At 39.9% G+C, this 17035-nt stretch overlaps 1 protein-coding gene across 2 annotated transcripts in view; it reads left to right on the top strand.

Moving 5' to 3' along the window:
• The window catches only part of LOC143025622 (acetylcholine receptor subunit alpha-like 1), a 54165-nt gene that overhangs the window by 10842 nt on the left and 26288 nt on the right, over nucleotides 1-17035 (top strand). For both annotated transcript variants that reach the window (XM_076185568.1, XM_076185567.1), the window contains exons 3-5: nucleotides 9666-9796; nucleotides 13912-13956; nucleotides 15256-15365. In XM_076185568.1, coding sequence (XP_076041683.1) covers nucleotides 9666-9796; nucleotides 13912-13956; nucleotides 15256-15365 — 286 coding nt within the window. The remainder of the gene's footprint in view (nucleotides 1-9665; nucleotides 9797-13911; nucleotides 13957-15255; nucleotides 15366-17035) is intronic.

Raw genomic sequence — 17035 nt, 5'->3', positions numbered from 1 at the left:
AAGAAAGATGGATGTGTTGGCTTTGAGTGAAACTAAGTTGAAAGGGAAGGGTGAGTGTAAGTTTGGGAGTGTAAGTGGGAGGTTATCAGGAGTGAAGAGAGGGGGAGGGAGGGAAGGGGTGGCTATTCTAGTAAGTGAAGAGATAGGTAAATGGGTACTGGAGTGGAAGGAGGTTTCCTCAAGGATAATGTGGATGAAGGTGAAACTGGGAAAGGAGATGTGGGTCTTTGTAAGTGCATATGGGCCTGGCAGTGAGAAGAGTGTAGAAGAAAGGGAGGCCTTTTGGATAGATTTAAATGAGTGCATAGAGGATTTAGGGAGAAACGTCATGTAATAGTACTGGGAGACCTTAATGCTAGGGTAGGAAATGGTCCAATTGATGGAGTGGTTGGGAAATGTGGAGTTCCAGTAAAGAATCGTAATGGAGAGTTGATGGTGGAAATGTGTCTAGAAAGAGAGTTGATGATAGCAAATACAGTGTTTCGGAAGAAAGTCAAGCATAAGTACACATGGGAGAGGGCGGTGGATGGAAGGGTGGTAGATAGAGCGTTGATGGATTATGTAGTGGTAAATAAGACTATGATAGGAAGAGTTAAGGATGTATATGTGCTAAGGGGAGAGGGTGGGGGAATATCAGATCATTTTTTGGTGGAAGGTAAGTTGAGAGTGGAGGATAGATGGAGAAAGAGGAAAGGGACAAAAGGTAGGGAGGTATTTAGAGTGAACTCTTTAAATGAAAAGGAAAAGGAGAAGGAGTACAAGAAGAAGCTGAAGGAGGAGTGGGAGGGAGTGAAGGATAGAGTCGAGCTAGGTGTGGAGGAGGAATGGGGATGGTTCAAGGAGGGAGTCACAAAGTGTGCAAGGATGGTGTGGGGAACAAGAAGGACAGGAGGAAATAGAAGGAAGGGTAGTGAATGGTAGGATGAGGAAACAAAGAAGGTTGTAGAAGAGAAGAAGCGAGCTTTCAGAGATTGGTTACAAAATAGGACGAGGGAGTCATATGAGAGGTACAATGAAAAGAAAAGAGAAGTAAAGCAAAAGGTAAAGGAAGCAAAGAGGAGAGCAGATGTGAAGTGGGGTAAGAGTATGACAGAAAATCTTGAAAGTAATAAAAAGATGTTTTGGAAAGAAATTAAGAGAGGAAGAGGAGGCGAATTAAGTAGAGAAGAAAAGGTAAAAGGTGCAGATGGAGAGATGATAATGGAAGAGAAGGCAGTAAGGGGAAGATGGGCAGAATATTTTAGGGAGTTGCTAAATGTGAAGGAGGATAGGGAGGGAAAGATAGTTGCAGTGGGAAGTGCTATGAAAATGACCGTGATGAATGAGGAAAATGGAGGAGAAATAAGGAAGGATGAAGTGAAGGCAGTTGTTAAGATGATGAAAGCAGGTAAGGCACCTGGTCTGGATGGATGCCATGCAGAATGTCTATAAAAAGGAGGTACAGTGAGGGTGGACTGGCTGGTGAGGTTATTTAATGTTTGCTGGAGAGAGGGTAGAGTGCCAGAGGACTGGAGGAGTGCCTGTATAGTTCCACTTTACAAGGGAAAAGGGGACAAGTGTGAATGTAGTAGTTTCAGACGGATTAGCTTAAGTGTAGTTGGGAAGGCTTATGGGAGGATCGTGATTGAGAGGATTAGGAGAGGAACAGAGGGAGGAATTGGTGAGGAACAGTGTGGATTTAGGATGGGTAGAGGTTGTGTAGATCAGATTTTTGTGGTAAGACAGATATGTGAGAAAGCTATAGGAAAGGGGAAGGATTTTTTTTGGGCTTTTATGGATCTGGAAAAGGCTTACAATAGGGTAGACAGAAAGGCACTGTGGGAGGTTATGCAGATATACGGGATAGGAGGAAAGCTTCTGGGAGCTGTCAAGATTTTTTATGAGAGTAGTAGAGCTTGTGTCAGGATTAGAAATGGAGAGAGTGAGTGGTTCGAGGTAAAGGTGGGACTTCGTCAAGGATGCGTTATGTCGCCCTGGCTGTTCAACTTATACATGGATGGGGTAGTGCGAGAGGTAAATGCAAGGGTAGTGGGTCAGGGATTGGAGATGGTTAGAGAAAATGGAGAAAAGTGGGAGGTGAGCCAGCTGTTATTTGCGGACGACACTGTGCTTGTGGGAGGATTGGAGGAGGGACTGAAGAAGTTGGTGACAGAGTTTGGGAGAGTATGTGAGAGAAGAAAGCTAAAGATAAATGTGGGTAAAAGGAAGGTGATGAGATGTACAAGGGGTGAAAGTGGCAGTAGACTGGAAGTGAGCATTAAGGAAGAGCGACTGGAGGAAGTGGATAGTTTTAGATACTCGGGTGCAAATGTGGCAGGAAAAGGTGGAGTGAAGGTGGAGGTAGAATGTAGATTGAGAGAAGCGAGTAAATGCCTTGGTGGGTTGAAGAGTGTAATGAGGAATAGACATTTGGGAATGGATGCTAAAAGGAGACCGTATGAAGGAGTGATTGTGCCAACAGCACTGTATGGGGCAGAAACATGGAACATAAGAGAGGAAGAGAGAAGGAGTTTGAATGTGTATGAGATGAGGTGTCTGAGAAGTATGATGGGGGTTACTAGGCTAGATAGAGTGAGAAATGAGGAGGTGAGGAGAAGAACGGCGGTGGAAAGGAAGTTGGGAGATAGGGTTGATGAAAGAGTATTAGGATGGTTTGGACACATGGAAAGAATGAGTGAAGAAAGACTAGTAAAAGAGGTATGGAAGGCAGATGTGGAGGAAGTGAACATGAGGGGACGTCCTAGGATGAGGTGGATGGATGGGGTGAAGGGGGCTTTGGGGAAGAGGGGAATGTCTGTTGAGGAAGGACGGGAGAGGACAGAAGACAGGGGTGAATGGAGAATGGTTGTATATGGATGATGTTGTGATGCATGAGGTGGAATGGGCGGGGGTATGGGGGGTGAGGTAGTATGTGTGAGCAAAATTTGACGCAGCCCGAAGGGATTTCTCCCCGTCTTCTCCTTTTATGCATGGGGGGACGGAGAGGGGGTGTCGCCGATTTAATGAAGCGGGCTTGCTGTGGATGTGCTGTGTCTTGCAACACTGCTTCTGACCCAGGGCAGTGGACAAGGTGCAGGGATGACCCGTCATCCAGGAGGTGCTAAGATAAGAGGGAGGGTGGAGGTGTGTGGAGTGTCTGAATACACTCCACACACCTCCACCCTCCCTGGAATGGGTGGGAATGATTTTATGCCTTTTCCTTTTTGGCTACTACCCTTGTAAGGGGGGGAAAGCCTTGGTATATATATGTATATATATATATATATATATATATGATGTTTTTTTAGATGGTTGCGAATGTGTAATGTGATTAGGCGGGTGAGCGGGATTGAAGGCTTGTGCCTTGTGTGCCTATTATTTCCACGTGGTGATGTATGGGAGAGATTTTGGTTTCAGTTTGTACATATTCTGTTATTTAGTTTTTCGACCCTGATACCAAAATAAAGCTTGGGGCCTACGAGCAGGTCCCTCACATGGGGGTTGGGGGGGCATATGCCCTGGGGGGACACATTTAGGGGGGTGGGGGCGGCAATTCTAGTCTGGACATGCGGCCCACAAGGCTGACAAAATAATTGTATTAGAAAAAGGTCAAAGGATCCATGAATATTTTACAGTTATATACAAACTTTGCGTTAGAATCAATAGAATATGAAATATTTTCCCCTTATCATTTCTGCGATAGGAACATTAAATACAATTTCTAAAATCCGTTTAATTATTTCGCAAGCCAATAGCTAAAACAGGCTGTAAGGGGGGATGTGGTGATGGGGTGACTTAAACATGTAAAAGCCTTGCCTACAAGTGTGTGTGTCTGTGTAGGGGAGTCTAGGTAGGTGATGTTACTAGAAGGAAGTTGTCCATTATTTCTAGAGCGGGTAATATTCAAAAAGAAGAATATGTGTACGGAGGTATATGCAATTGTGTAAAAGTTGCGAGTTGTTTAGTTCTGACAAGAGGTAACGAAGAATTCGAACGTTGCTTTGTTTGTTTACATCATGAGGTCCTGGTGGTATCTCTCCAAAGATGGAAGATTGATTGATTGATTTATGGAATTTTTGGCTTGAAGGCCAAGCACCAGAGCCGGTAGGCCATTCAGCACATATCTATCATATATGAATGTATAAGATTTCAAGTAAAACAGTAAAAACAATAACCACTCACCAAAGTTGGGAGATGGGGTTGTGCGTGTATGTCTCACCTCTTCACTCCGGGTTACATCGCACGTCTGGCAGCATTAGCTGTCCGACGTGCGATGTTGCGTCATAATAATCGCATTATAAAAAATAAAGTCAGTGCTCAATCGTTCGTTCTCTTTCACCCGTGTATTTTGATAACCATAGAAAATTGATGAAGCCAGTTTAGAGAGAATGGAAATTACGTAGGTACGACTACAATAAATATAATCAAGATGGCGACGTCGGCATCATTGAGTACCCACTTGCTCCTCATGCCGCCTACGTAGGCGTCACCGTATGGAAGTGGATACAGAATGGTGACACTGTAGTTGGCTGAGAGGACCAGATAGTCTTTCTGAATTGATGCCTATGGAGGGAGTGGGAGGAGGTTAGGTGGGGAGGGGAGGTCTAAAGAGCAGATGGCAAGTGGACAATGTTGTGTATGGAGAATGAATGGGATAGATTAGGTACTTGGACGTACTAGGGTCGATTGTTGTTCCTATTAGTTTGACTTCGTAAGAAAGAGTGGAGTGGAGTGGGTAGATGGTAAAAGATAACAGTAATAATAACAATTACAAAAAACTATAATGATAATTGTGATGATGATGATTATTATTGGTATTATTTTTGTTGTTGTTGTTGTTATTATTATCATTATTATTATTATCATTATTATTATTATTGCTGTTGTTGTTGTTGTTTTTCTTCTTCTTCTTCTTCTTCTTCTCCTTCTTCTTCATTTTCTTTTTCTTCTATTTATATTTCTTCTTCGTTTTCTTCTTCTTATTTCTTTTCTTCTTTTCTTTTTTCTTTTTCTTCTTCCTTTTCTTCTTCTTATTATTATCATTTTTCTTATGATAATGATTATGAGTATGTGATTATGATGATATAATCATGACTATCAACGTTAGACTATTTCGTTCAACTAAAGAGTAGAACTGAAAATGAAAAAGATCTTGAAAAATCGAGACCCACAGGATTTCCCTTCCTTTCCCCCTCATTTGAATAAAATCACCTGGCGACACAAGGATGATGCTGGGGATGACCAGAGTCCCCTCGAAGGCCGCATTGCACTTAATGGAACTTATTAAGGAACGCGCCGAGGTCGACATCTGGTGTACCCAAACGGAGTCTCTTTGGCCAGAACGTCCTTTGAGGTCTTGTTAGCCTTCATGTTCTCAACGATCAGACAAGACAGGGACCCGTCTTGGTGAGGAGCAGATGCACAGAGAGAGAGAGAGATAGAGATAGAGTGAGAGAGAGAGAGAGAAGACGAGAGAGAGAGAAGACGAGAGAGAGAGAAGACGAGAGAGAGAGAGGACGAGAGAGAGAGAGGACGAGAGAGAGAGAGAGAGAGAAGACGAGAGAGGGAAGACGAGAAAGAGAGAGAGAGAGAGAGAGAGAGAGAGAGAGAGAGAGAGAGAGAGAGAGAGAGAGAGAGAGAGAGAGAGAGAGAGAGAGAGAGAAGGAAGACGAGAAGGGATGTCCTTGAGGGGAGGGGGTGGGTTTGTGGCTAGATTAGGGCGATCGTGTTCAGAGATGTGTGGGTTTGAGAGCTGCTGGGTTGTTGTTTCTGTAAGAAAACAGACTGGGCTTTATGAAATGTCGATTATTATTATTATTACTATAATCATTATCATTATCATTATTGTTATTATTATTATTATTATCATTATTATTTTACAGATTACCCAACACCATGTCAACATATTACGTCGAGATGTACATTTTTATAGCATATACTGTAGACTACATAACATTTCCATTATCAAGATATAGATGTATATAAATGATATTCGTATAAAAAAGAAAATTACTACGAAAAGTAAAAACGGATGTTCTTAAACATATTTTTATCTAATTTTTTGTGTGAAAAGGAAATTTTGTATAAATAAATAAATAAATAGATAAATAGATGAATAAATCACCAAGGCTTAATGAATACGTATATATACATATTTTTCTTTGGCGATAGACGATTTGATTTAGGTGGAAGGGATGTCGATTGAATAATAGATAAATTGATATATAATGAAACAAACTAACAAATAGATAAACACACGACGAAATAGATAAATGAATAATGAATAAATAAACTAATATATAGATAAATACATAAATAAAATGTAGATAAACAAGTAGATAGACAAATTAATAAATAGATATTTGAATGAATAATAAATAAATAAAACATAAATAAATACACAAATAGATAAATACATCAATTAATAGATAATTAAATAGATAAATAAAGAAATAAGTAGATAGATACATGCATACATATACCAAGGGCTTTTTCCCCCATACAATGGAGGTAGCCAAAGTCAAAGGCTTAAATTCACTCCCATCCATTTCATCCCCATATACTCCACTCCCATTCACCATCCCTCCCTCCCTCTTATCTTGGCTCCTCCTGGATAACGGGCCATCCCTACACTCGCCCACTGCCCTGGGCCAGAGGCAATGCAGCAAGACACAGCACATACACAGCAAGGCCGCTTCATTTAATCGGCGACCCCACCTCTCCGTCCCTCCCCTCATGCTCCAGAATGTAATTCACACATACACCCTAATCACCATTCCTTAGCCACTTTCTTCAAATTAAAAAAGAATAAAATTGAAGTCTCTACTTCATCATGACGACGCTCTCGTTGTTGGTCATCATTGGGAAATTTTATCTATTAATTCGATCTGTTTTATATTCTTATAATTTTTTTTTATTTGTTCACTTTTATTTATCTATTTCCACCTGTTTGCTTATTCATTTACTCATCTGTTAATTTATTTTTTATTTTATTTTTCTATTCATTTATCTATTTACCTAATCCCTTATTCATCAATTCATCTATTTTTCACTTGTTTGTTTATTCATTTACTCATGTGCTAATTTGTTCACCAATTCGTCTATTTTTATATTCATATATCTATTTATCTAATCACTAATTTATTAATTCATCTATCTTATTTTTACGGAAACATTATACAGATAACACATTCAAAAACACATTCCTCAGACGAAAATGTAAACAAGGTCGATTCTTGCGTCGTTTTTTCAAGAAACGAACTCAATACGTCTCCACTTATCCTATTTATGCCTATGCCTGCTTGACGTCACTGGACTGAGTTCTGTGCAATTGCACATCAAGTGTGTAAGGTCGCCCTCACTACTTGAGTCCTCCTTTTCCCCCCTGGAGGCCGACATCCACTTGTCTTAGAGAAGATAAACTCTTTTAAGGAATGTATATATTGTCTATGTATTCCTATCACTATGTACTTGTTGCACTGAAGATGTAATATACGAAAGCGCTCTGCTTCGTTAGTTTCTTTTTCCAAGTGGTCTACTTTGCATAAGTGAACACACGTACCCGTGTTCTTATTAGCATATATATTTATATATATATATATATATATGTATATATATATATGTACATATATATAGATATATATACTCGTACATATATATATACATATATATATATATAATATATATATACATATATATATATATATATATTATATACATATATATATTCGTATATATATATATTACACACACACACACACACACACACACACACACACACACACACACACACACACACACACACACACACACACACACACACACACACACACACACACACACACACACACACACACACACACATATATATATATATATATATATATATATTCGTGTATATATATATGTATATATAAATGTATATATATATATATATATATATACATATATATATATATATGTATATAATATTTACCTAGTATTTCACGGGAAGTGGAGTAGTGCTTGTGGTGTTCCGTCTTCATATCTCGTTTTACCCAGACTGTTTTTAAATTCGTGTATCGTTTTTGCATACACCACATTTTCATCTTACTTGTTCCAAACGTCTATTACCCTGTGGGGAAAGCTGTTCTTTTTCAGGTCTCTTCTATAACTGTCTTGATTTTCTTTCCGTGTCTTCTCGTATCTCTACTATCCCTAGCCGGCGCGGTGATTGGCTGGCTGCCTCAGCCAAATACGCCCTTTGAGCATGGAGTTTGTATACCCCATCATGACCCTCGCTCGCCACAGCAGGCGACTAAATACCCTCAGTTAAAGGGACGCAAAGGTCCAATTCCAGTATTCTGCTTTCAAGGCTAGACAGAGGGTGCTTCCATCTACCGGATTCCGATACTAGCTCGAAAACGTTAGAGGTGGTGGTTACGCCCCTTGAGCACGTAGGTTTCCTTATACCATAGGCTTTTCCCCCCTTACAAGGGAGGTAGCCAAATTCAAAAGCATAAATCAACTCCCACCCATTCCACTCCCATTTACCATCCCTACCCCCTCCCTCTTTTTTTGGCTCCTCCTGGATGACGGGTCATCCCCGCATCTCGCCCACTGCCCTGGGTCAGAAGGAATGCAAGACACAGCACATCCACAGCAAGGTCGTTTCATTTAATCGGCGACCCCACCTCTCTGTCAACTCATGTAAAGAAGAAAGAAGAGAGAGAGAGAGAGAGAGAGAGAGAGAGAGAGAGAGAGAGAGAGAGAGAGAGAGAGAGAGAGAGAGAGAGAGACGGGGTGTGGTAGGGGAGAAAGAACGAGAATGTTGCCACCGAGTGTTCCCACTAGAGTAAAAGGCGACAAAAACGGGACGGGGATATAACTACTTTATAGCCTCAAAGGGACATTCCTATAAAGTATTTGTGACTAAAATGACAATATATATATATGTATATATATATATATATATATATATATATATATATATATATAAATTAATCAATAAAATAAGATAAAATAAAATAGATAAAAAATAAAATCCAACAGACTACCATATTTTATTCAGCAAAGGGATGACCATTCATTCGCCTGCTAAAAATGGGCGAATCAAGACTAAAGGCCCTTATACACTGTCAGTCATGATTGCACAGTCATCGAGATTGTGCAGTGTTTGGGACACACACTGTCAATAAGATTGAGCAATCATTACTTACCTCTTGGAGTTTGTGGAGTGAAGATGAGTAAAGCGGCTGCATGCATAACCATTCTTGGCTACAAAGGAAAGACTGAGCTGTTGGCGCAATCATCGCCACTAACTATCACTCATGATGGTGTAACTACTATGCTTGAGCTTACAAAATCAAACCGCGTTGGAAATTCCTCAATCATCTGCGCAAACACTCAATCCCACCCACTCACACAGGATATGCTTGCGCAATCATGAATATTGTGCAATCATGACTGACAGTGTATAGGGGCCTTAAAATATTGCCACTTACAACGCCAAAATCGCCATCATTGTGTAAAGAACACGCCAATTTCGATTATAATGTTTTTTTTTTTTTTTTTGTAAGCCAACATTTAACAAAACCTAATCTAACCTGACCTAACTAAAAACGTCAGGAAATTTAGGGTATGAATGCAATAGACGACACTATCTAATTCTCTCATAGATGACCTCATTTTCTTTTTTACCTCAACAGCTTACAACACCTCAGCAATGCAGCTTTTGTCACAGAAACTTCTGAAAGACTACGACAAAAACGTCTTACCCTCTGCAGAAGGCAAGGGAGTAGATATTGTAGTCGGAGCTTCCATCGTCAACTTTGATTTGGTAAGTAGAAGCCATCCAAGACCTGTGTCATCGTAAGAATAGAATTCTTTGCCAATGGGTCCCTTCTCCAGCTTCGGAACCGGTGACCTGACCTAACCTAATCTAACCTAACCTGAAATAACGTAGCATAACCCAGCCTAACCTCATAGAACCTAACTTAATCTAACCTAGTCCAACCTAAACTAGCCTAAACAACATACATAAATACACATACCAAGGCTTTTTCCCCCTTACTAGGGAGGTAGCCAAAAAGAAAAAGGGACAAAATCATTCCCACCCATTCCATCCCTGCATACACTCCACACCCCTCCACCCTCCCTCTCATCTTAGCACATCCTGGATGACGGGTCATCCCTGCACCCTGTCCACTGCACTGGGTCAGAACCCGTGTCGCAAGACACAGCACATCCACAGCAAGGCCGCTTCATTAAATCGGTGACCGCCCCTCTCCGTCCCCCCATGCATAAAAAGGGAAGACGGGGAAAAATCCCTTCGGGCTGCGTCAAATTTTCCTCACACATACTACCTCACCCCCCATCCATTCCACCTCATACATCACAACATTATCCATATACAACCATTCTCCATTCACCCCTGTCTTCTGTCCTCTCCCGTCCTTCCTCAACAGACATTCACCTCTTCCCCAAAGCCCCCTTCAACCCATCCATCCACCTCATCCTAGGACGTCCCCTCATGTTCACTCCCTCCACATCTGCCTTCCATACCTCTTTTACTAGTCTTTCTTCACTCATTCTTTCCATGTGTCCAAACCATCCTAATACTCTTTCATCAACCCTATCTCCCAACTCCCTTTCCACCCCTGTTCTCCTCCTCACCTCCTCATTTCTCACTCTATCCAGCCTACTAACCCCCATCATACTTCTCAGACACCTCATCTCAAACACACTCAAACTCCTTCTCTCTTCCTCTCTTATGTTCCATGTTTCAGCCCCATACAGTGCTGTTGGCACAATCACTCCTTCACACAGTCTCCTCTTAGCATCCATTCCCAAATGTCTATTCCTCATTACACTCTTTAATCCACCAAAGCATTTACTCGCTTCTCTCAATCTACCTTCTACCTCCACCTTTTCCTGCCACATTTGCACCCGAGTATCTAAAACTATCCACTTCCTCCAGTCGCTCTTCCTTAATGCTCACTTCCAGTCTACTGCCACTTTCACCCCTTGTACATCTCATCACCTTACTTTTACCCACATTTATCTTTAGCTTTCTTCTATCACATTCTCTCCCAAACTCTGTCACCAACTTCCTCAGTCCCTCCTCCGATCCTGCTACAAGCGCAGTGTCGTCAGTAAACAACAGCTGTCTCACCTCCCACTTTTCTCCATTTTCTTTAACCATCTCCAATCCCTGACCCACTACCCTTGCATTTACCTCTCGCACTACCCCATCCATGTATAAGTTGAACAGCCACGGCGACATAACGCATCCCTGACGAAGTACCACCTTCACCTCGAACCACTCACTCTCTCCATTTCTAATCCTGACACAAGCTCTACTACTCTCATAAAAACTCTTGACAGCTCCCAGAAGCTTTCCTCCTATCCCGTATATCTGCATAACCTCCCACAGTGCCTTTCTGTCTACCCTATCGTAAGCCTTTTCCAGATCCATAAAAGCAAAAAAAAAAAAAAAAAAAAAAAAAAAAAAAAAAAAAAAAAAAAAAAAAAAAAAAAAAAAAAAAAAAAAAAAAATCCTTCCCCTTTCCTATAGCTTTCTCACATATCTGTCTTACCACAAAAATCTGATCTACACAACCTCTACCCATCCTAAATCCACACTGTTCCTCACCAATTCCTCCCTCTGTTCCTCTCCTAATCCTCTCAATCAAGATCCTCCCATAAGCCTTCCCAACTACACTTAAACTAATCCCTCTGAAACTACTACACTCACACTTGTCCCCATTTCCCCTGTAAAGTGGAACTATACAGGCACTCCTCCAGTCCTCCGGCACTCTACCCTCTCTCCAGCAAACATTAAATAACCTCACCAGCCAGTCCACCATCACTGTACCTCCCTTTTTTTAGACATGCTGCATGGCATCCATCCAGACCAGGTGCCTTACCTGCTTTCATCATCTTAACAACTGCCTTCACTTCATCCTTCCTTATTTCTCCTCCATTTTCCTCACTCATCACTCTCATTTTCTTAGCACTTCCCACTGCAGCTATCTTTCCCTCCCTATCCTCCTTCACATTTAGCAACTCCCTAAAATATTCTGCCCATCTTCCCCTTACTGCCTTCTCCTCCATTATCATCTCTCCATCTGCACCTTTTACATTTTCTTCTCTACTTGATTCACCTCCTCTTCCTCTCTTAATTTCTTTCCAAAACATCTTTTTATTACTTTCAAAATTTTCTGTCATACTCTTACCCCATTTCACATCTGCTCTCCTCTTTGCCTCCTTTACCTTTTGCTTTACTTCTCTTCTCTTTTCTTTTTACCTCTCATATGACTCCCTCGTCCTATTTTGTAACCAATCTGTGAAAGCTCGCTTCTTCTCTTCTACAACCTTCTTTGTTTCCTCATCCCACCATTCACTACCCTTCCTTCTATCTCCTCCTGTCCTTCTTGTTCCACACACCATCCTTGCACACTTTGTGACTCCCTCCTTGAACCATCCCCATTCCTCCTCCACACCTAGCTCTATTCTATCCTTCACAAACCTAACATAATCTAACCTATCCTAACATAAACCTGAACTAACCCAATCTAACCTAAACATAACCTAACCTAGCCGGACCTAACCTGAGCCTACCCCAACCTAGCCTAATGTAACGTAACATAATGTAACATAACCTAACTTAACCTAACCTAATCTAACCTAACCAAAACCTAACCTTCCTTGACTTATTATCAAAATAAGCATAGCACGTGGAATGTATAGTCAAATTAAAAAAATACATCACTCAAAAGGCGGTGGAAAGGGACCTAATGTATGAAAATAAAATAAAAAAGATGGGGGGGGGGAGGATCCAATGGGAAAGAATTCTACTTTACAGTGTTGTCATATGACCATGAAGGCTTGGGGCCCACCTGGACTTCGTTAAACTGAATTTGTTCAATAATTTTCCTGGGCAGTTGGTCTGTATGCACTTCTCCAACAACACTGAACTTCACACTGTTCACATATGTTCAGTTCCAAAAAGTTGTTCATTCAAAGGATGGGGACACTTTTGTTCATGTAGAACAACTTTTGCCAAGCCATGTTGAACAACTCCATAGTTCGCCATCTTGAATCATGTGCTGAACTCATGATTGACAGACATCACCCTCCTGGATGAGAGCCCAGAAGTTATGTACTCCGATCTATACATATCCATACCTTTGCTCATGGGAGACAGTAATGGCTTGCAGTATTGGTAGAAGCTTTCACGCCGTGAGTGGGGTACGAACTTAGTACCTTGGCGTGGCAGCCCGTGACGGTAAACAAACACACCTTCAGGTCGAATTTACTGTAAACTGTCGTCTAGGTCAATATATTTGGTAAACAAACATAATGATGGCTGCCGTCTATCTTGGAAGGGTTGGCAATTCTGAGCAGGGGACGTATCAGGATATAAAGACACATCCCGTGTTGGGAAAACAGTGGTGCCAACTGTTCCCGAACGTCTCCGCCTGAATTTCCCAAAACCATCGACATCTGTATTATATTGTTTAGTCGACGATTATATTAGAAACCTTACCGGGGTGCTGTATCGACTTGGACGTTGGCCACCATAGAGCTCCGTTCCTGTCTGCACATGGCTCTTCTTAACAAGATGGCATTTGTTATTTCTTCTACAGACGTCCTTAATCCGTCTACATATTTTGTGCGTGGTCTTCCTCTTGCCCTCTTTCCTTCTATTTTTCCTGTTAGGCACGTATGTTCTAATTGTTGTTTTCTCATGACGCGTAACTGTCTTTTCCTGATAGTTGTTATTATTATCCTGTGTTCCTAATTGCTGCAGTATTTCTTCGTTTGTTTTAAATTCTATCCATGAAAATTTTCAGCATCCTTCTCCAAATCCACATTTCTACTGTTTCTATTCTGTCCTGCATTTTTCTATTGGAAAGGTTTATGCTAAATCATATTTTCTAAATATTGCAGAACGAGCAGACTCATGAGCTGTCTTTGGATTTTTGGATAAAACTGGTGAGTCATTGTCTTATTCATTTGTCCATTAATTTATTCATCCATATATTCATTTATTCATTTATCTATGCATGGTATATTAATTTATTTATCTGTTCACTTATTAATTTCATTCATATATTTAGTTATCTATCTATTCATTTATTTGTTTATCTACCATATATTTCATCATTGCTTTGCATGACGTCACCAAGGAGGGACGTCTCATTAGCCAATCAGGGGCCGATGCACTCTGGATGTTTCGCTGGCCTATCAGGGTCGCTTTTCTCTGCCTGTATATCCTACTGGCCAATCAGTACCACAACATATATTCTATTTTGACTTAAGCTAAACTATTTCAGTTTCCCAAAGACGTTGGCGTGACCTCCTTGATCAATATTGTTCTGGCTGGGGCCAAGTGAATCATTACAAAAACAGCCCTGGACTAAAAAGAAAGAGAAAAGAATATATGTGTACACATGCATACATACATACATACATACACACACACACACACACACACACACACACACACACACACACACACACACACACACGCACACACACACACACATATATATATAAATATATATATATATATATATATATATATATATATATATATATATATATATGTATCTTGCAACACTGCTTCTGACCCAGGGCAGTGGACAAGATGCAGGGATGACCCATCATCCAGGAGGTGCCAAAATAAGAGGGAGGGAGGAGGGTAGAGGGGAGTGGAATATGTGGGGAATGGAATGGGTGGGAGTGGTTTCTATGCCTCTTTCTTTTTGGCTACCCCCCGTATAAGGGGGAAAAAGCCATTGGTATATATATATATATATATATATATATATATATATATATATATATATATATATATATATATGATATATATTCTAGTATGGCCAAGTGCTACATTTGGTTACAGTGACTCCAACATGGTTGATTTTGATACGCTCAATGTTGTTGCCCACCTTCCTCCCCTGTCCCTATATGGTTCCTCAGTGTTATATTTACATTGTCAATGATATTATGTTGTGTGTTTTATTGTATACTGTTGAAAATGTTGGGGCTGCATAACTCTTCTATCACACACTATGCAATTAACCACTTAGAAATAATAAATGAATAAAAAGATCAATGAATAGATAAATGAATTAATAAAAATATGAATAGATAGATAAAAAAAATTGATAAAGAAACAAAATAACTTTAACCCACAAGGTATTGTAATTACTAATATAATAAATACTAAATACTAATAAATAATAATAAATACTAATCGTTACCCCTTTTTTACTTGGCTCGGAACAGTTTTGGAATGACCCGAGGATGACATGGGATGCGGAAGAAAATGCCGGAATCGAAACAGTCTATTTTGACAGCACACATATGTGGTGTCCTGACTTGACACTCTACACATCGTAAGCAGACCACGGTTTCTCTTTCTCTCTCTCATATATAACAATGATTTATGATTAATTAGAGGGCCCTCGTGGTCGAGCGGTCCTGGCCGCTTGCATCTGGAGGTGAGAAGCTCAGATATGATGCTTTGAGTCTCGCTATGGTCTTAATATATAAATGTAGATATAAATATAAATACAAAGATAATTATGTAGATGAAAATGTGATATATATATATATATATATATATATATATATATATGTAAATACAAAGGTAAATACAAATATAAATAAAAATATAAATATAAAATAAATATAAATGCAAATACAGATATGAATATAGATATATGAATTAATTTAAAGGTAAATGTTGTATGAGAGTAGCCAATGAAAGTATAATACAATGGAAAACAGTGTATTAAATAAATTAAAGCACTCCAACAAAACTTCCGTACACTCGGATGGCGTAATAAACTGATTTCCATGAATGCAGCCTAGCTTGGCGGGAAGCACACACATCCGCATGGTTTCTTCACAAAATTGGCACTTGTACATCAAGTTAATACAATAGTTTTAATAAATTAATATAAATAAATTACATATCATTTATATAAAAAGCGGGAAAGCATGTATGACAATCGTACAATGCCATTAGCATGCACGTACACCACAGCATTGCTTGGCCACTACCAATAGGTAACCCCCCCCAAAAAAAAAAGCAAGACAAAATGTATATATATATATATATATATATATATATATATATATATATATATATATATAATATACAGTAAATCCTCGTTATACGGTACATATGCGTTCCTGAAAAACTTATCGCAAATTGAAATTACCGTATACCGAACCCATAATAACATGTAATAACAGGATATAGCAGACGTACCTTCTCCCTGCTCTTTCCTCTTCAAAATATCTAGCGGATACCGTATCTGTGAATTTTTCTTACCGTAAATAGGGTCGAGGGTAGCAATTACCAAATACCGTAACTGTGAATTTATCGGATAAAGATTTACCGTATAAGGAGGACTCACTGTATATACATAATATATTCCACACACGAAATAGTGTGATTACAAAAGTGTGGAAAAGAATTATGAAAATAGCAGTCTAATATATAAACACACAATTACACGACATATATGGTCCACCATACATACGAACATATACACAAAAATAAAAAAAATAAGTACTTCATACAATTACAAGAAACATACAGACCTTCTCCTCTTTCCCAACACTCCTTTTATCACATCCATCCATCTCATCCTTGGTCACCCTCTCATGTTCACTCCATCCACTTCTGTATTCCACACTTCTTTTACAAATTTTTCTTCAGTCATTCTTTCCGTATGTCCAAACCATCCCAATACTCTTTTGGGTGAGATGCAGGGATGACCTGTCATCCAGGAGGAGCCAAGAAATGAGAGAGCGAGGAGTGGTGAGTGGCTTTTTCCCCCCGGCAAGGGAGGTAGCCAAAAAAACAAAGGCATAGAAACCACTCCCACCCATTCCATCCCTTACATACTCCATCTCCCTCTACTCTTTCATCAACCCTATCTTCCAACACCCTTTCCACGCCGTCTCCTCACCTCCTCATTTCTCACTCTATCCAGCCTAGTAACCCCTATCATACTTCTCAGGCACCTCATCTCAAGCACATTCAAATTTCTTT

The sequence above is a fragment of the Oratosquilla oratoria genome, chromosome 5 (genome assembly GCF_046742065.1).
Source record: "Oratosquilla oratoria isolate Oo_2021 chromosome 5, ASM4674206v1, whole genome shotgun sequence".
Lineage (NCBI taxonomy): Eukaryota > Metazoa > Arthropoda > Malacostraca > Stomatopoda > Squillidae > Oratosquilla > Oratosquilla oratoria.
The sequence above is the reverse complement of the archived record's forward strand: the minus strand, read 5'-3'. Positions and strand labels throughout refer to the sequence as shown.